General features: G+C 41.9%; 1 protein-coding gene across 2 annotated transcripts in view; it reads left to right on the plus strand.

The window, feature by feature from the left end:
- Positions 1 to 20,176, plus strand: part of LOC137372580 (uncharacterized protein C1orf21-like) — a 279,366-nt gene that overhangs the window by 246,517 nt on the left and 12,673 nt on the right. For both annotated transcript variants that reach the window (XM_068036519.1, XM_068036518.1), the window contains one exon: positions 17,157 to 17,217. In XM_068036519.1, coding sequence (XP_067892620.1) covers positions 17,157 to 17,217 — 61 coding nt within the window. The remainder of the gene's footprint in view (positions 1 to 17,156; positions 17,218 to 20,176) is intronic.

Raw genomic sequence — 20,176 nt, forward strand, 5'->3', positions numbered from 1 at the left:
GATGGCCCATTCATTGTCTCATAATGGGGAATGTTTAACGTCAGTTCAAGTCTTGAATGGTCTCTGATAATCTTTATTTGCATTATCATCCTTCATGCGACTTATCCCTTATTGTGACTGAATCTGTCTTAGTTTGAAATGCAGAATGGGCTTCCACTCTCATAGCATCGCTACTTCTGGTATGGTTGTGTACCTTCTCCCCACTACAGTATGCCAATATACATTTCATTTTTAACAACATGATTCTAAACACAAAGTCCACAACTTAGTTCTAATCTGATACATTGAGATATATATATATATATATATATATAAATATATATATAAAAAACTATTTCTGAGCATAACTGCAACATTTGAAATCATTCTAAATTAAAACATAGCATCTCGTGAGTTTTATCAGACCATAACTAATATAAATTCATCCAACAGATAAAACATGGCAGATGTTAACCCTTTAGTTCCTGAAGTCCCCACCTTGAGGGTGAAATGCCAGATGGCAGTGATCCCTCGTAAGTGATCTCTTAAGGAGGACATATCCTTCCATGGTCTGTCTAATTCTCATTTTCGTTATTGTTCCCCTGAATTGTCTTAAGGCTCACACCAGAATCAGAATTATCACCAATTGAGCAATTACTATGACATGAAAAATGATCCTGATCATAGAGGATATTTCAATGTTTAACCCTATGTCCCACCAGTGGCTGTCATTCCCTATCTCTGGGATTTCCTTTTTAATCTTCCCATTTTGTTGTTACAGGACATAAAAATGTTTGTTGGATGTATTGATTCTTTGGAATAGATCAGTCAGATGTTTGGGAAATGGGGAATGTCATAATCTATTCTACTGACATATTGATGTAACTGCTCCTTGAGGTCATCGTTAACTGTGATATTTATTCTCTCTCAGTTTTCATCAGATTAATGTGGTACCATTTATGTATAGGTAGGGTCAACTTCTTATCCGGGGGATTGCGGATTGGATTTAATTTGTCAACAATGTTCAATTTTGGTTCAAAGGCATGTTCCTTCAGACAGTAATTTTGAATCATTACCTTGTCACCAATCTGACATTCGAAAGGTTGGACCCTTTTGTCAAATTGCTCCTTAAATTGTTTCTTCGACAGCCCTGAATTGTTAGCTACAGTCCGATTAATCTCCCCCAAGTAATCTGCCAAATTGTCCAACCACTTTTGTTTGCATAGTAGGGTTAGCGGAGTGGTACCTGCCAAACCAGGTGCCCTGGAATCCTCATTAGCCTAGCGGCCATTACCTGGTCTGGTGAAATTCCGATGGTCCTATGTGGAGTTAATCTAATAGCCATTAGGCGAAGTGGAAGCATGTCAACCCATTTAGTTGGATGTTCTGCACAAAATTTAGAAAGCATTGTTTTCAGTGTTCTGTTATCCCTTTCCACAATCCCTGATGATTGTGGATGATGAGAAATGTGCAATTTATGTTTAATGCCAACAATTTTTGTAAGGAGGAAAAAAATGTCACCCGTAAAATGCAAACCATGATCACTATCCACTTGTAGGGGCAGTATCCACCTGCAGAACACTTCATTCAATAGGGTTTTGGCAGCAGTCAGAGCTGTATTACTGCAACATGGAAAGGCTTCAATCCATTTCGTGAATTGATCAACGACTACTAGTATATAAGAGTGGATACCTGGTGATTTGGTTAAAGGCCCAATGAAGTCAATCTGAATGTGTGTCGAAGGACCCTCGGGGTGGTTGCAAATATAAAAAAGCACGATTGGTATGAGGAGGGAGGTTCATCTGAAGGCATGGCAAGCATCTGTTAATGTACTGTTCAACATGCGAGATCATGTTGGGCCTTTGAGAGTTTGGCTAAGATAGTCTGAATGGAACATTGTCCACCAGTGGGATGAGAACGGAAGAGGTACATCATCTCATCACAAAGGGAGGGGGGAATGCAAACAACCCACTCGCCCTGGGTGTTTTTAGCCATAAGGCGGGGAGTAGAGTCCTGATCTTGCAAGCTAGTCTGTGCAGCACAGGCTGAGGGGGATGGTGAGGGCTTTCCCTATTGGTGCCACTCTATGACCTTCTACAGTTCACAAAGGGTTATCCTCTGTGGTGGTTTGGCTTTTAGCAAACGTCCAAGTGCTTTCAGTGCTCTGGAGCAACGGAGCCCACTGAGTAAAATGGCCAACACTGACCTAGTGCAACTCGTAGGGTATGCTGTAAATAGTTCAGAAATTGCTTCTTAAATGGGGCCTCATCCTTCCCATCCAAATCATTGGCATTGGGCCATCCTTGAATCATTTTATATACAGTGTATAAACATTGACCAAATACAGAACGGGGCTCGTGGGGACCCTGTTTTGTCTGCTGCAGTTTAGCACCCAAATCTACGTTATCTATCCCCACCTGAGTTTGAATGTACCCCAAAAGGTCATTTAAAGTGGTCTGTACATTAAATGCAGCAAAAGGGAGACGCTGTCGGACACCTTGATCAATTGCTGACAGGATTATGTGTTTAACATCAGCATCCTCAAAGTGATCATTTCTCCCAAGTCTGGATATGATTTCTGAACTTGACTGGACAAGTCCCAATTTTAATAGTTTTTTTTATTTGTTCATGGGATGTGGGTGTCACTGGCTAGGCCAGCATTTATTACCCATCCCTAATTGCCCACTGAAGGCATTTAAGAGTTAACTGCATTGCTGTGGGTCTGGAGTCACATGTTACCAGACCAGGTAAGGATGGCAGCTTACCTTCCCTAAAGGACATTAGTGAACCAGATGGGTTTTTACAACAATCGACAGTGGTTCCATGGTCACCATTAGACGAGCTTTTCATTCCAGATTTATGAATTGAATTCAAATTTCACCATCTGCCATGGTGGGATTCGAACCCATGTCCCCAGAGCATTAGCCTAGGCATCTGGATTACTAGTCCAGTGACGTTAGCACTACGCTACCGCCTCCCAGCTAGTGTCCAACTTGTGGATGCAGGCTTGTAAATCATTGGGATATGGGGCTGGGATCTGGAGTTACTCCCAGTCTGCTGTCCTGCTTGATTTAAAACATGAAGTTTCCACCGCCACATCAACAGGAAGATCAGGGAGGCGGGAAGGTCCCAGACCCCGCGGGTCTTCACCCGAGTGGTACTTGGAGGGTTCCTCCTCTAAAGAACGCCAATCTACCTCTGAGGAATCAACATACTCTGGATCACCTAGGGTGACAGCAGACATATGTGCTTGCTGTTTCCCCAATTTACTCTCTAACTCCTTGATTTTTACACAACATTTTTGGTGGTCTGTCTCCCAGTGGGGCTGCTGAAGGGCTTCCCTTAGAGCACCATGCAAGTCTCCTAACTGCCGGCTAAGTTTTTTATTCTCCTCACACATAATATCTAAGTCTCGCTTGATATTTTCAAGGGACTGCATAGCACTCCCTACATATACAGCAGACACACACTGCTGCTGAATTACTGCTGATGCACTCATTAGCTGCTGCTGTAATGCATCAAAATGACCCTTTGGTCCTGTATTAATTTGTCCTTTTTCTTGACTAACTGGTCATCCCTCTGCGCACAATATGATGCCAAATAAGAGATGAGCTTGAAGGCTGTATCTACCTTCAACGTCTTTTCATTAACCCGTTCCTGAATAAACTTAACTATGTCCTCAAACAGAATGCGCTCCTTAGTTTTATTTAAACATTCTGTGAACAGAACCTGTACGTCCTGTGTTTTAACTTTCTTTTCTAGTTTGGCTTGAAAAGCCTTAAACATGGGTTTGTCCATCATGGTTATACTTTTGAAAGATGATGATTACTGGCAATCAATAAAATGTACTGGCATGCTTCTGTCACGGGTTCCCCCTCCTAGGTCAAATGCTGGCCAGGCAAATGACAAAGAGACTCTATCTCAACAAAGACCAGAAGTTTGGTTTTAACTAGTCACTTTGTCCCATCTCTCAGGTGCTAATTTGTAAGATTTTTGTATGTTTAGGTGAGTTGTTGACTAGCTTTTGACCCACAAGGTACAAACTCTGCCTTCTTAATCAAGATAGAGAGTTTATTAAGTACAGCAAGAATATGCAAGTAATACTTAACCAACAGCAGTAGTTATACGGCAGGATAAAGGGGTTCCGCCGTCCTTGCCTTCCGAGCTGCTGTGGTGCCGTCTTCTTTCTTGAGGTTTTTTTTCCCCAAAAATGTACTTTATTCATAAAAATCTGTTTTTTAAAAAAATTACAGCACAGTTCAAAACAGCACCAAGTTGACATTCCAAAAATTGCAAAGGAAATCAGTTTTCTTCAAAACAGGAGTTGCTTCACAACCCGTCCATTCCATTTTACATGCCGTGTACATTTTACAGCAAACCCATATTTGGTGTATGCAGCCTAAGAGGTTTCCAGTGGTCCAGCCCCTCAGTTCACTTTGGTGGGAGGACCTTACACAGTGGTCTTTCCCCATTGAGCCTTTGTAGAGGCTGCCCAAGCTTTAGTGCATCCCTCAGCACATAGTCCTGGACCTTGGAATGTGCCAGTCTGCAATTCTTGGTCGTGGACAACTCTTTGCACTGGAAGGCAGCAGGTTTCAGGCAGACCAAAGAGCGTCTTTCACTGAATTGATGGTCCTCCAGCAGCAGTTGATGTTTATCTTGGTGTGCAGTCCTGGGAATAGCCTGTAGAGCACAGACTTGATGCAGCCGCACACGAAGGTGGTGATCAGGATGAGGGCGACGTTGGGTACATTTTTCCCACCTTTTATCCAGAGTTTTGAACATCGTGTCCCTCCGGACCCAGTCCATTTTGGATCTCCAGATAAAGTAGAAAATAGCTCGGATGATTCCACGGCACAGGAGTGGGGTATGGGCCAGACTTGCGCCACATACAGCAACAACGTGAGCGCCTCACACCTTATGACCAGGTTCTTACCCACAATGGAGAGAGATCACTGCTCCCACATGCTCAGTTTATTGTGTACCCTGGCTACTCGCTCCTTCCAGGTTTTGGCGCACGCCTCGGCCCTTCCAAACCATATCCCCAGCACTTTCAGGTAGTCTGACCTAACGGTGAAGGGGACAAAGGATCAGTCGGTCCAGTTCCCAAAGAACGTGGCCTCACTCTTGCTGTGGATAACTTTGGCTCCCAAGGCCAGTACGAACTGGTTGCAGATGCTCATCAGTCTGCGAATGGACGGCGGATCTGAGCAGAAGATGGTGATGTCATCTGTGTACAGGGAGGCTTTTAACTGAGTGCCTCCGCTGCCTGGGATTGTCACCCCTCTTATGCTCGCATCCTTCCTAATGGACTCAGCAAAAGGTTTGATGCAGCAAACAAACAAGACGGGAGAGAGGACAGCTCTGTCTGACTCCAGATTGGATTGGGAAACTTTCTGATTCCCACCCATTGATTGTAACTGCACTACTAATGTTTGTGTAGAGCAGTTTGATCCAATTTCAGATTCCCTCCCCAAACCCCATTTTGGAAAGCACGTCCATCATGTAGGTGTGCGATATCCTGTCAAAAGCCTTCTCCTGGTCCAAGCTGATGAAGCAGGTGTCCACCCTCCTGTCCCGTACATAGACGATCGTATCCCTGAGTAGCGCGAGACTATCGGAGATCTTCCTGTTGGGTACAGTGCAAGTCTTGTCAGGGTGAATCACCAATTCCAGAGCATGCTTTACCCGACTGGCGATGACTTTGGACAGAATCTTGTAGTTGACATTAAGCAGTGAGATGGGCCGCCAATTTCTGATTTCCGTCTTCTCCCCCTTCTGCTTGTAGATGAGGGCGATGATACCTTTCCTCATGGATTCTGACATGCTGCTGGCCAGAAGCATACTCTCGTATACTTCCTGCAGGGCTGGGCCGATCCAGTCCCACAGAGTCGAATACAACTCAACCAGTAAGCCGTCGCTTTCAGGAGTTTTACTCATCTCGAAGGACCTGACGGCCTTTGTTAGCTCATCCAGAGTTAGCGGTTTGTCTAGTCTCTCCCTTATGCTGTCATCTAAGACCTCCGTGAAAGATGACAGGAAGGACTGGGAAGCCGTGCTGTCTGTGCGCTTCATGTCTTACAGCCCAACATAAAAGGATTTGCTGATCCTTAGTATGTCGGACTGGGAAGACGTTACAGATCCATCCTCTTCCTTCAGGTTGCTGATAACAGTGCTTTCTCTGTGTACCGTTTGGAAGAAGAAATGTGAGCACATCTCATCCTGCTCAACGGAGTGGACTCTGGACCGGAAGATGATCTTGGAGGCCTCCGTGGCAAAGAGCAAAGCCTGCTGGCTCTTCACCTCTTGGAGATCCTCCTTGACCTCGACCCTCATTGACTGCAGCCGGAGCAGATTTTGCATTCTTTTCTGGAGTCAGGACATTTCCCTCTGTCTCTCTCTCACCCTCCTGAACACCTTTGAAGATAAAGAACTTCTTGATGTTCTCCTTGATCGCCTCCCACCAGTGCACCGGATACTCAAAGAGGGGTTTCATGGTTTCTTAAATCGGTGCACCCTGAGTTGTCCCAACTCGTGTCATTTATGGCCCCCTCTGAGGGTTCCTTCCTTCCATATTAGGTTATAGTCCACCTTAACACTTTGGTCAGGTTTAACCTCACCTTATGTACATTGTCTCCTCTTGATTAGGTTGTAGTATTCAGATTACAGCAGCTATGACCCTACCCTCTGTACATTATCTCTGCAGGCAGCTTGATGGCCCAGTCATTGTCTCTCAATGGGGAATGTTTGCTGTCAATTCAAGTCTTGAATGGTCTCTGATAATCTTTATTTGCATTATTATCCTTCGTGAGGCCTACCAAGTCTATCCCTTATTGTGACTGAATCTGTCTTAGTTTGAAATGCAGAATGGGCTTCTGGTCTCATTGCAATGCTATTTCTGGTATGGTTGTGTAAACAAAACAGTCTTCCATCTTCTCCCCACTACAGTATACCAATATACATTTCATTTTTAACAACATGATTCTAAACACAAAGTCGATAACTTAGTTCTAATCTAATACATTGATATATATATATATATATATATAAGTGTAACTATTCCCGAGCATAACCTCAACATCATTTGAAATCATTCTAATTTAAAACATAGCATCTCATGTGCGTTTTATCAGATCATGACTTCTATAAATTCATCCAACAAATAAAACATGGCAGATATTAACCCTTTAGTTCCTACAATATCTGTCCTAAAGTGTGACGCCCAGAACTGGACTCAGTACTCCTGTTGAGGCCGAGCCAGTGTTCTATGCACATTTAACGTTACGTCTTTGCTTTTGTACTCTGTGCCCCTATTAATGAAGCCTAATATACTGTATGCTCTATTAAACACTGTCTCAACCTGTCATGCCACCTTCAGTGATTTATGCGCATATACTCCCAGGACCCTCTGCTCTTGCACCTACTTTAGAATTGAACCGTTTGTTTTATATTGTCTCTCCATGTTCTTCCTATCAAAACTTCATACTTCTCTGGATTAAATTTCATTTGCCACTTGTCTGCCTATTCCACCAACTTGTCTATGTCCTTTTTGAAGTTCTACACTATCCTCCTCACAGTTCACCATGTTTCCAAGTTTTGTATCATCCTCAAATTTTGAAATTGTGCCATGTACACCCAAGGTCTAGGCCATTAATATATATCAGGAACTACAAGTTTTTCTGTGTTCTCATTCATTCCATGATGACTTAATTTGACCCTTGTATCACTCCTTGAGGGAATTACAACAATAAGAACTTGAATGTATCTAGTGTCTTTAATGTAATTAAATATCCCAAGGTGCTTTACAGGAGCATTATGGAACAAAATTTGACACCAAGCCGCATAAGATATTAGGCCAGATGTCCAAAATCTTGATTAAAGAGGTAGGTTTTGAGGAGTGTCTTAATGGAGGAGAAAGGGTGGAGGGATATAGGAAGGGGAATTCCAGAGCTTAGGGCCTAGGCAGCTGAAGGCATTGGAGATGCTGAAGAAGCCAGAATAGGCAAAGTGCAATGATCGAGGGGATTATGAGGATGCAGAGAGAGGTAGGGGCAACGCCATGGAGTGATTTGAAAGCAAGGATGAGAATTTTAAAATTGAGGTGTTGCTTGACCGGGAGCCGATATAACTCAGCAAGCGCAGGGAGATGGGTGAGTGGGATTTGCTGCGAGTTTGGGTCAGTAATGTCTTACACAGATGCCACTGTCCATTGTAAAAAAAAAAATTTGAGGTCCGTGACTGTTAATTTCAGGGATGAGAAATTTTCCCATTGGCTTCTTCGGACCGGCTTTTTAAAAAAGAATTGCAAGTGTCATTTCACAGCTGACAGGTGCTGAAGGAGGACAGCATTTCCGAACTTCAGACAGATTCGGGATTTTCTGGAGGGTTCCGATTTTCTTTAAAAATCCGCCGGAGAACCATGAATCTGTCTGAAGTTCAGAAGCAGAGGAGGAGAGTGAAAGTGGGGGGACGGGGAGAGAGAGTGGGGGGGAGGGCGAGAGCGGTGGAGAGGGTGGGAGGGGAGGGAGGGGCAGGAGAGGGGGAGGGAGTGGGTGGGACAGCAGTGGGGAGGCAACACGGGAGAGGGGGAGGAAAGCAACACAGCGTGGGATCAGAGAAGGGGGGACAAATGGAGGGGAGGGACAGACAGACGGAGAGAGAGGAGGGAAAGAGAGCAGTTAAGATCACTCCTGACAGATGGACATCTATGTGAATACTCAGCATCGCCACACAAGTGTGTGGGCAGACATTGACTACTTGTGCAGGCAAGAAATGCCAGGGAGCTCACTAAATCGGTGTCCAACATAGTGACCAGAAAGTAAATCAATAAATTAGTCTTATTTAAAGCTTCTTCACAATTTTATCTTTCCGAAATTTTCTCACCACCCCCTATGTAAGACAAAAATTGTAATGTGGCCCTCCCCACGCAAAAAAGTTGGACACCCCTACTCCAAGCCTTTAGCCTTGTATTTTAAAATAACTTGGCAGATAACTTATTTTAAAACACAAGTTTGAAGGCTTGTGTTATATAAACTCATTTTAAAATGGCAAATGTCACTTGAGTAATGTCTCTACGCTTTGGTGTGCATTACTTTCACTTAGGGCACAACCTCAGTGACGTGGTAAAAGTTACTGGAATTTATTTTCTATATAAATGTCACAATTCAGCTGCTATCCATTTGGAATTGCATTGTTCCAGAACATGTACTGAGTGAAAAACAGGCAAGGAAATCCAAGAAATCTTCAGATGTTCGCATTGTACGTTCCTCATGAATAAGAGTACGGCGTATTGGAGCTGTAATATTAGCAAAACCAGGATGCTGCTGACCCGTAGACAATAGTTAGTAAATACATTGTAATGGCTAACTTTAATAAACCTTAATCTATGATGAACTGTCTACAATTCCTTAACAAAATCCCTGCTGCATTTGAAGTTTTAAAAACTGTTGGGGAAGACATAGTAAAAATTTATTATGTTTCAATGACCATGTGAGAAAGAGTCATGAACTGATGTTTTTGCTGAAAATTGGATGAAAGGACAAGTTTTACAAGTATGTCAAAGAAAAGTAACCGCATTGTGCATAATTTATAATCCAGTTTGAGGGCAGATAACCTGAATGACCAGTGTCATTTGAAAGTTGTCTATCATATAATTACATATCATTCTAAGTGCACCTTTGCTAACAGGTAAAAGATTTGGCTTGGACATAAATTGGTTAGTCTGGAGTACAGTCTTGCTGATAGTGACTAAACATTTTGTAATTGAATAATACATGCAGTAACAACTGCTCAACCTTTGCAGAAAAGCTTTTTGTTAATTATCTTGTCAGAGCTGGATCGGAATCGACAATGATAGATACAGACATAAGTGAATTTAAGAGAATTGCTTTATTGGAAGAACTGAAGGGCATTCTTTATATGTAATTGCATTTATCTAATTTTGTCACTAGCTTTGGTGAGCAAATGACATTTTGTCCACGAGAGATTCTGCTGTTTGTGTATTTTAGTATCCAGAATCGAGTTTAACAGCCTATCAAGATGAATAAACTAGTGTTGGCTACCTACCATTAATCTCTCTGTCCCTTGCTGCCCCACTCTGCCTTTCTGCTTTACATGACTCTTCTGAAGTACGATCTGCTCCATCCTATAAAATTTTCCTTATTTGGAGTTTACTGCCCTTTTGGTTGCTCTGCCTTCAGACCCATATTACAAGCAGGTGGAGAAGTTGCACAAACATTGATCATGGGTTAAATTGTCTTGTGACAACAGCAGTGTGAGAAGTCATCCATCTTCCTGTTGCCAGTTTTTCTACTGCCTCACCTCAATAACCACAATAACAATCCTCTCCTTGAGTTTCATTGGATGAATTTCCACTCCCGACATAGTGTAAATCCACAGAGGTCATCTGATAAGGTCTATCTACCACCCTATGCCATGGTGTAGCTAGCTCCTCTTCTGTCAGCAGAAGTAATTGGCATTGCATGCTATTTTGCTAGCTAATACATTTGTGCCGCTCTCCTTTGATGTTTGTATGCTTAGCTACTTCATAGGGAGAAATATGTTTTACATCGGACTGTGTTTTGATGGCATTAGATTGGCTACACACTTTATTTACAGATTAATTGTCCCCATGTTCATGGATGAGTCAATAATTTTGTCAAATGTCCATGGTGCAACGTGTCAGTGCCTTTCCCTGGCTGCAAGTTAGGACACAGGCAGCAGAGTTTTGGATGACAGCTGATTTACGGAGGGAAGAATGTGGGAGACCAGCCAGAAGTGCATTGGAATAATTGTTTAGCGCTAACCAAGGCAAGGTAGAACCCACATCCAATCACTTCATAGAACTCAGTTGTATCTAAGTATGTCTGATGGCACTGAGTCAGAAGGTTGTAAACTCAAACCCCATTCCAGGACTTGAGTGCAGAATCAATGGTAGCACTCTAATGTGGTACTGAGGAAGTACAGCATTGTCAGAGGAGCTGTCTTTTTTGGATAAGTTGTCAAACCAAGATCTTATCCGCTTGTTCACTGTTCAGGTGCATGCTAAAAGTCCTATGATACTTTGAAAAAGAGAAGGAAATTCTTCTGGCAACATTCCTACTGCTGTTTGTGTAATTTTGCTGTGTGCAAAATTACTGCTGGGATTTACTACATAATAACAGTAATTGAACTTCAAAGTAGTCAGCTGCATGTGAAGCATTTGGAGATGTTTCTAAGAGATTTGATAAGCTATGGGGAATCCTAATATGAATTCATTTCTTTAAAAAAAAGTTATGTTAATTCCCATGAGAATGATGTGTTGAATTGAGCCTAAAATATCTTAAAACAGTGGTTAGAAATTTAAGTGATTGGCTGGTGGAGTGGATGACAACATTGTCCTTTACCTCTATGACTTGACTTGAATCCTGCCCAAGCTGATGCAACAATGGCCTCTCTGCTGACAACAAGAGCCTAAAGTTAAAATACAGCTAATAATTTGGCTGAATTAGACACTAAATTTGTCTGTTGCACTCAAAAGAAGCTTCAAGAAATGCTGGAGTCAGAAGTGTGGATTTTGCAACCTTGGTGTTTCTGATGTAGGGATTGAAGTATGTTGTTTGGCTTGCCAAAGTGAGGGTTCAACTTGCACCAATTTTACACTGTATGTGCAGGGGGCACTTTGAAATGTTTTGTTCCTCCCGCTCTAGTGTCCATCTGCTGATCAGCAAAAGATGTAACAACGACAACTTGCATTTATATAACACCTTTAACACAGTGAAATGTCTCAAGACTCTTCGTAAGAGAGTTATTAAACAGAATTTGACACTGTGCTGTATAAGGGGATGTTGGGACAGGTGTCCAAAAGTTTGATCCAAGAGGTAGGTTTTAAGGAGTCCCTTAAAAGATGAAAGAGGTAGAAGGGCAGAGAGGTTTAGAAAAAGAATTCCATACCTTAGGACCGAGGCAGTTAAAGGCACAGCTGTCAATGGCGGAGCTATAAAAATAGGAGATGCACATGAGGCAAGAATTAGAGAAGCACTGAGATCTCAGAGGGTTGAAGAGTTGGAGGAGATTACAGAGATAGGGAAGGGCGAAGACATGAAGCCATTTGAAAGACAAGGATGAGAATTTTTAAATTGAGGAAATGACAGACCAGGAGCTAGAGTAAGTCGGCAAGCACAAGAGTGAGGAGCAATAAGAAAAATTAATTTTTCACACGTGTTGGTTATCCAATTAGTTTGTAGCTAACTTTGATCTGAAAGCTAGATTTTGCTGGCTTAAAGTGGAAAGAAAATACCAAGCATGCCTCAAAATGATTTAATGTTTTGTGAAAATATCTTTTTAACATGGAGAGGCTCTTGAGCTGGGCTTTCCGCCCAGTGTGACTGCTCAGGTAAGTAGGAGAGTTCTGGAGGGGCTTGATTACAAATGTTAAAGGGTGTGACTTCAAACCTTGCTGTTTGTCGCGCTGTAGCCGCCAACACGATGAACTCGTGCTACAAGCTGGGAATGCAAATGTTCTAGCTCTTAGCTTCAAGTTACCTGAAGCTGGTCTGTGGTCAATAGCTAGCAGTTACCCCCACCCACGTCCCATTGTTTACAGTCTCCCACCCTCTGGCATATGGAGTCCCCATCCCCTCCCCCCCATCCCAGTTATATGGAGTCTGTCACCCTGCCCTGGGATGCAGAGTCGCAATCTTCCTGTCATATGGAGATCCCTCCTCCCATCGTCTCTGAAACAAACTTTAGAATCCACTCAACACCGCCATCACAATCCCCAGGTATGTCCAGTCCCACTGGCAGCATAGTGGTATACAGTTGGGAGGGAGTCGCCCTGGGAGTCCTCAACATAGACTGCGGACCCCATGAGTCTCATGGCATCAGGTCAAACATGGACAAGGAAACCTCCTGCTTATTACCATCTACCACCCTCCCTCAGCTGATGAATCAGTACTCCTCCATGTTGAACACCACTCGGAGAAAGCACTGAGGGTGGAAAGGGCACAAAATGTACTCTGGGTGGGGGATTTCAATGTCCATCACCAAGAGTGGCTCGGTAGCGCCACAACTGGCCGAGTCCTAAAGGACATAGCTGCTAGACTGGGTCTGCGCCAGGTGGTGAGGGAAAAACATACTTGACCTCATCCTCGCCAATCTGCTTACCGCAGATGCATCTGTACATGACAGTATTGGTAGGAGTGACCACCGCACAGTGCTTGTGGAGACGAAGTCCCGCCTTCACATTCAGGATACCCTCCATCGTGTTGTGTGGCACTACCACCCTGCTAAATGGGATAGATTTCTAACAGATCTAGCAATGCAAAACTGGGCAACCATGAGGCGCTGTGGGCCATCAACAGCAGCAGAATTATACTCAACCGCAATCTGTAACCTCATGGTTAGTTTGGACGTTTAGTTTGGAGTCCGCCATGGCCACTCAGCTCCTGACCTCATTACAGCCTTGTTCAAACATGGACAAAAGAGCTGAACTCAAGAGATGAGGTGACAATGACTGCCCTTGACATCAAGGTAGCATTTAATCGAGTATGGCATCAAGGAGCTCTAGCAAAACTGAAGTCAAAGGGAATCAGGGGGAAAACTCTCCACTGGTTGGAGTCATACCTAGCGCAAAGGAAGATGGTTATGGTTGTTGGAGGTCAATCATCTCAGCTCCAGGAGTTCCTCAGGGTAGTGTCCTAGGCCCAACCATCTTCAGCTGCTTCATCAATGACATTCCTTCAATCATAAGGTCAGAAGTGGGGATGTTCGCTGATGATTGCACAATGTTCAGCATTATTCGCGACTCCTCAGATACTGAAGCAGTCTGTGTAGAAATGCAGCAAGAGCTGGACAATATCCAGACTTGGGCCAGTAAGTGGCAAGTAACATTCGCGCCACACATGTGCCAGGCAATGACCATCTCCAACAAGAGAGAATCTAATCATCTCCCCTTGACATTCAATGGCATTACGATAGCTGAATCCCCCACTATCAACATCCTAGTGGCTACCATTGACCAGAAACTGAACTGGAGTATCCATATAAATACTGTGGTTACAAGAGCAGATCAGAGGCGAGGAATACTACGGCGAGTAGCTCACCTCCTGACACCCCAAAGCCTGTTCACCATCTACAAGGTACAAGTCAGGAGTGTGATGGAATACTCTCCACTTGCCTGGATGGGTGCAGCTCCGACAATACTCAAAGCCGACACCATCCAGGACAAAGCAGCCCGCTTGATTGGCACCCCATCCACAAACTTTCACTCCCTCCACCACTGACGCACAGTGGCAGCAGTGTGTACCATCTACAAGATGCACTGCAGCAATGCACCAAGGCTCCTTAAACAGCACCTTCCAAACCCATGACCTCTACCACCTAGACGGACAAGGGCAGCAAATGGTTGGGAACACCAAAACCTGCAAGTTCTCCTCCAAGCCACACACCATCCTGACTTGGAACTATATCGCCGTTCCTTCACTGACGCTGGGTCAAAATCCTGGAATTCCCTTCCTAACAGCACTGTGGGTGTAGCTACCCCACATGGACTGCAGTGGTTCAAATAGGCAGCTCATCACCACCTTCTCAAGGGCAATTAGGGATGGGCAACAAATGCTGGCCTAGCCAGCGACACCCACATCCCATGAATGAATAGAAAAAAACCCTCTACCATGTGGTTATCCTCAATTGGGCAAAAAAAGTAACAATTCTAGGCATGAAAAGGAACCTTTGAACAACTTCAAATTATATGGACGTGTTTTTGTACCTTACAATAACTACGAAGTGGTGACCTTAGCTCAGTGTTCAGCTGCTCTTGTGGTTTATGGAAACATTTAAATCCCTGACTGAAATCATGGCATGGTATTCAGTCCAGTGAATCTGTTATTCGCACTTTATGAAGTATATATTTCTCTCACCCAAACTTTCTAGTTCAAGATACAGCATTACTCACGCACTTTATGAAAAAAAACAATGATCCAATAATGGTAGGTAGCTTTCAGAGCCTTTAATATTTGATGACACTCCCTTTGGAGCCAGTCTTAAACAACAAGCAAAGGCATAAATTTCAGAAATGCAAAATAAAAAATGCCAAAATTCTGTAAATGCATCGGCATGCCAGTCAACAACTGAGGGAGAAAGATGGGCAAATAATTCAGCGGAGACCTTCACAAGGATTCCAAACCAGTTACGAAGGAGCCCACCACCTGAAATACCAATCTGTATATTTCAAATGCTGACCGAGTTGAAATGCACTTCAAGCATTTGCTATTTTCTTAATATTTGCTGCTTTTCTTTAGTCGGGTGCTTACTTTTAGAGTGACAAGATATTGCGCAATAATACGTCAACACCAAATGATGATCAACCACAATGCTGCATGCCAGTGTTTCCTCTTAAAGCTCATCAGATCTGTCTTGAACATACTGCAGCAATCATAGTATGCAGTAGACTAACTCTGTCTTACTTGAAGATGATGTTCACTCAAATATTGCAAAACAAAGCAAGTAGGATTATACTGAATTGCAATACCTGAATATCAGATGCACGACCTTTGTTAAAGTTAAGTGCCTTCCGCTGTCGACAAAATATTTGCACATTGTCCTTCTAATAGACATTTTGTCCATGAATTTAGCTTCTGATTACCTAAGAGGAAACCATCTATTGCTAAGGTCTACGTGCACATACAATGGCAAAGGTAGCAATGGAGACAATTTGTATGTCTCTAAAGTAAAAACAGTTGAAGAAAAGGCTTCATCAATGTGCAAGAGGGAGTGAATATTATCCGTTTTATTTGTCAATGTCCAGTCGGCTGCCTATCTCATGAATTTCAAGTGAGTCAGTGTAGTAAAAATGATACTGGTATTGAACTAAAAAAATGTAAATAATGAAAGGATTATACCATGTTTGATCTGTGTTGTATCCATTTGAGCTCTTGTGCTGGTGTGCATTTGATCAAACATTTTTTTTCAAGCTTGGATAGAATATGTATAACAATATGCATTAAGGATCAGACAAAATGAACTGATGTGCAGCAATATATCTAGTCTCGACTCCATGCAATAGTCACTTGATCTAGTCATATTATGGTACAAAGTCTAATTTCTTTTTAAATTATTGCTGTGAACATTTTATACATGACTCGTTGATATGGTTGATTTCACTGAAGAAGATTAGAATCGAAGTAAGAAAGCTGTGGTCAGAGACTATGTAAATGCTGTTTTATTTTTCTAGTTAGGCTCCCCCACCTACCCCTAGCCTGAGGTATTGAGTAAAATGCAATAGTTCTGTTAGCAGAGGGTTTGAACATTAGTGCTCTGCCTCTTGACTTGTAAATTTATTGTGGAGCGTGGTTTTCAGTGCTGTACAAGTCATACAATTTGTTCCAGCGGTCCTTTGTATACAAAATAAAATATTTTCTCAAACAAATGTCATTCTTGCTATTTATCTGCCTCCCACCTATGTGACATATACACAGAAGTAAGTCCCAGGCTTTCTCAGACTAGTGTCCACTTTAGATCAATCACGCATTCTGATTATATTAGTGATTATTATTTAATTCCCCTCATTGGAAAACTAGTATCAAAAGAAGTGTTGCCATTCACATTGCAGTGATCGGCATGTGATATTTTCTTACTGTGTCTATTCGATTGCATTTTTTAAAAATCCAGCAGTCTTTGCACACTTGGGTTGTGTCTGGAGTGGCCATTTTTAACTGCTTAGTACCAGCATGAAATACTGCTACCTGTAGGATTCTGATGTTTGAGATGAGAATAATTTCTGGTTATGAGTTAAGTGTATCGCACAAGAAGCATATTGGTTTAAGTGTGAATTTTTTTTAAGTGTATTTGTACAGTGGTATTTGGATTCTTTTAACTGGGCACAGACACTTGAATTAATGAACAAGTGAGATTTAATAATCCAAAACAGAACATCAAACTTCCTATGTACCTTTATGTCTGTCTCATTCACACTGCCTTTTATCTGTTCATTAAACTAGTATAATAACATCGCCCTGTAATCTGGTTAACCCTTCAAGTCCAAATGCTTACTGTACACAGTGGAGTATGCAAATAGTTATTGCCTCAACAAAACAACAAGCACATGTTAAATACCAATAATTATCATTTTGTGCTTCCTTTTACAGTGCAGAATATGAATATTTGTTTAAATGTAATGCTTGTCTTTAAATGTTTTTTAGCATTCACACCTCAGACAGTCAGCAAGAGTTCTTCAAGATGCTGGATGAAAAAATTGAAAGGGTAAGATTTGAATTGAAGTTCCGTGTGTGGTGCATTTCTTGACTAACCAATTCCAACGCATAATATTCTTTTCTCGAGTTTAAAATTCCTTTCCTTCTCCCCTCTACTGTCGTTGTTCCTGCACGATCTGTCTGAATTTAGTTTCCTTCTAAAATGTGGCAGTCTGCAAGATTATATGAACTCTACAGTCAAACTTGTCTTCTAAAAGAGTAAAATGTGCAATTAAAATGTTGACATGGTTAGTTTTCGTGCACTTATTAGCAGTTTCCTAACATGGTATGCAGGCTTGAATGGCCAGAGGCTATTCAGGCATTATCTTCATGAATATACCTGTGGTCTACGGTTAGCTAAACAAAATACAGCAATATGATGAGTTCATTTTTCTTTGCCTACCAAAAAGTCTCAACTTCATTTGGTCAGTTAATAAATGCAATATCAAAACATCACCTAAAAACAAGATTCAAATGATAATTCATAAAGCATACCAGCTCACTAAGAGAATCTGAGGCAAAATTGCTCTTTAGCTCCATTGTGCTTTTTAAATATAGCGTAGTGAAGAATCAACAAGAATAAAACGTTAGCTAAATAAACTCAGTTATAGTTTTAAGACTGCTCAGCAGATTGCTGGCCTATAAATTTGATGGTGTATGTTCTGTTGAGCACTCCCAGTGTACAGATGGTGAGTTTAGATCACTAGGCATATAAAAGACAGCATCAACCCAGGCAAAGTAAAAGTATCCTCAGACAGCCAAATGCCTCATTTTGATCGAGTCAGTAGCGAGTGCATTCTTCTGCCATCCACTTTGATGTTAAAATACATGGCTTAAGTTGGCAAGAAGGGGAAGCTGCAGTATTCTGAATGGCATAAGAACAGAAAATGTTGGGTACACTGAGCAGGCCAGGCAGCATCTACAGATTGAACAAACAAGTTGATGTTTTGGGTGGGGGCCATTAGTCAAAACAGAAAGATAGCACCGAAGGATAGCATTTAAAAAGAACAGAATGAAGAGAATGGGGAGGGAAAACACAAACTCTCTGTTCATCACTCATACCCCACAAATGGAATGATCTGTAAAGAGGAAAACAGGAGATGACAAAAGTAATGCTGCTATGAGACGAGATTACTTCTGCCATTTAACCTCATGCTCTTTTTCCCCTTCAGCATTTTACACCTCATTCCCTCTACTTCCCCTCTGTTCTGTTCCTTTTTAAATGCTGTTCATTGGTAATATCTTTGCGATTTTGACAAGGGCCCACAACCAATGTGTCAGTTTGTCTGTTCTCGTCACAGATGCTGCCTCACCTGCTGAGCTTTTCCAAGATTTTGTTCCCGATTTCCGGTATCTGTAAAATTTTGTTTTTAGTTCATATTTTGAATAACCTCAGCATCCAAAGTTCCTTCAAATGTTAAGTTGCTTTCGAACCTCTGCTGCACTTTTTCTGCCTAATATGAATAAATACAATCAGACAGATTTTGAGCAAATTTACATAGTCATACAACTATTTTTGATTGCTACATCCTGTGTTTACTTAACACATGAGTTATTTAGACCCGGAATGCAGTCAGTGTCAGCAGTTTTATCACTTCTGTTTACGATTCATAATACTACACACTTCCTGTATTAAATCGTAGATATTCCATATATATTTCAGGATTTTCTTTTGGTGGAAGGGAAAGGCTTATTCCATTTGACCGAAGAAAGCTAACCTTCTCAGGTAGCCTGAAGTTATTGCCATTTTTGATGTAGTTTAAGATTAGCATACGTTCCAGTTGATGGATTTTCTCTGGGTTTTTCTGCCTATTTGTAGAAGTATCATGTAACAATGAAATCTCTGCTACTTGACATGCTATATTTGTGATCTTTTGTCAAGAGTATGTCACAAAAAGCACTGAAAGGTTGCTAAACGGAGAAATGTACTATTCAAAGTTTCATTATGTTGACTAACAGCTGTGAGGCCTTAAAAGAAAACTGGTCCACAGTTAGTCCGGGATTTCTAAATGCCAGTGCTCCCATGCTATTATCCTGGCCGTTGTATGGAAATATTTGAGAACTGTATGAGTATTTCTGCACAAAAAGCCAAGTCAGCTTAGGATTTCAATTTATTTTGTTTGTTCACAAGATAGTTACTGATGAGGAAGGCCATTTGGCCCATCCTAGTGTGTCCATCCAGTAAGATCCTAAAGTATCTTAGGCTCCATTGCTCTATCTGGAATTGTCTGCCCACTTACATATTTCAGCAACTCATTTTGTAATTTATGATCTACTTCTTTTGATTCTACTGCTCCTCCTAGTTGGGTATCACCTGCAAAGTTCACCTCATTGAACCTCTGAATACAAGGTTTTTAAGTAATTTATAAAGGGTAGTGATCCCATCATCAAGTGACACCCACTCAATACTTCCTCCCCCACCCTCCAGCCCAGCATTACTTCTCTAACCAACCCTTATCTTCTACCAATCAGCCATTTTTAATCCATTCTCAGGATTTATTCCAAATTCTCGTATCTTTGAGCTAAACTAATAGTTTTATGTAAAATTTGTCAGTTACCTTTTGGACGTCTAGATGCACAATGTCATGTGGATTTCCACAATCCACTTGGGAAAAAGTCAAGGAGGTTGGTTAGGTACAATCTTCCCCTTCTAAATCCATGTTGACAGCTATTTACTGCTACTATTATTGTACAGATAATGATGTTTACACAGAATAACAGTGAGATTCATGGGTTGCTGGTGTCTGTCTTGTTCCCCTTTTTGAATGTCGGCACCACGTTAGCCTGGTTCCATTTTATAAGTAGCTTGCTCGTCTCCACTGACTCCCTCTAATAATCAGTGCCCCGTAAATCTCCTAGTTTCGTTCAGCACTTGGGAATGGTCATCTGGTTATTATTTGTTTTAAGCCCTTTTCACTCATCTAAAATTTCCATCTCATTGGTGTCACAGTCATTGATTTCACCAGGGT

This window comes from Heterodontus francisci, chromosome 8, assembly GCF_036365525.1.
Source record: "Heterodontus francisci isolate sHetFra1 chromosome 8, sHetFra1.hap1, whole genome shotgun sequence".
In the NCBI taxonomy this organism is placed as follows: domain Eukaryota; kingdom Metazoa; phylum Chordata; class Chondrichthyes; order Heterodontiformes; family Heterodontidae; genus Heterodontus; species Heterodontus francisci.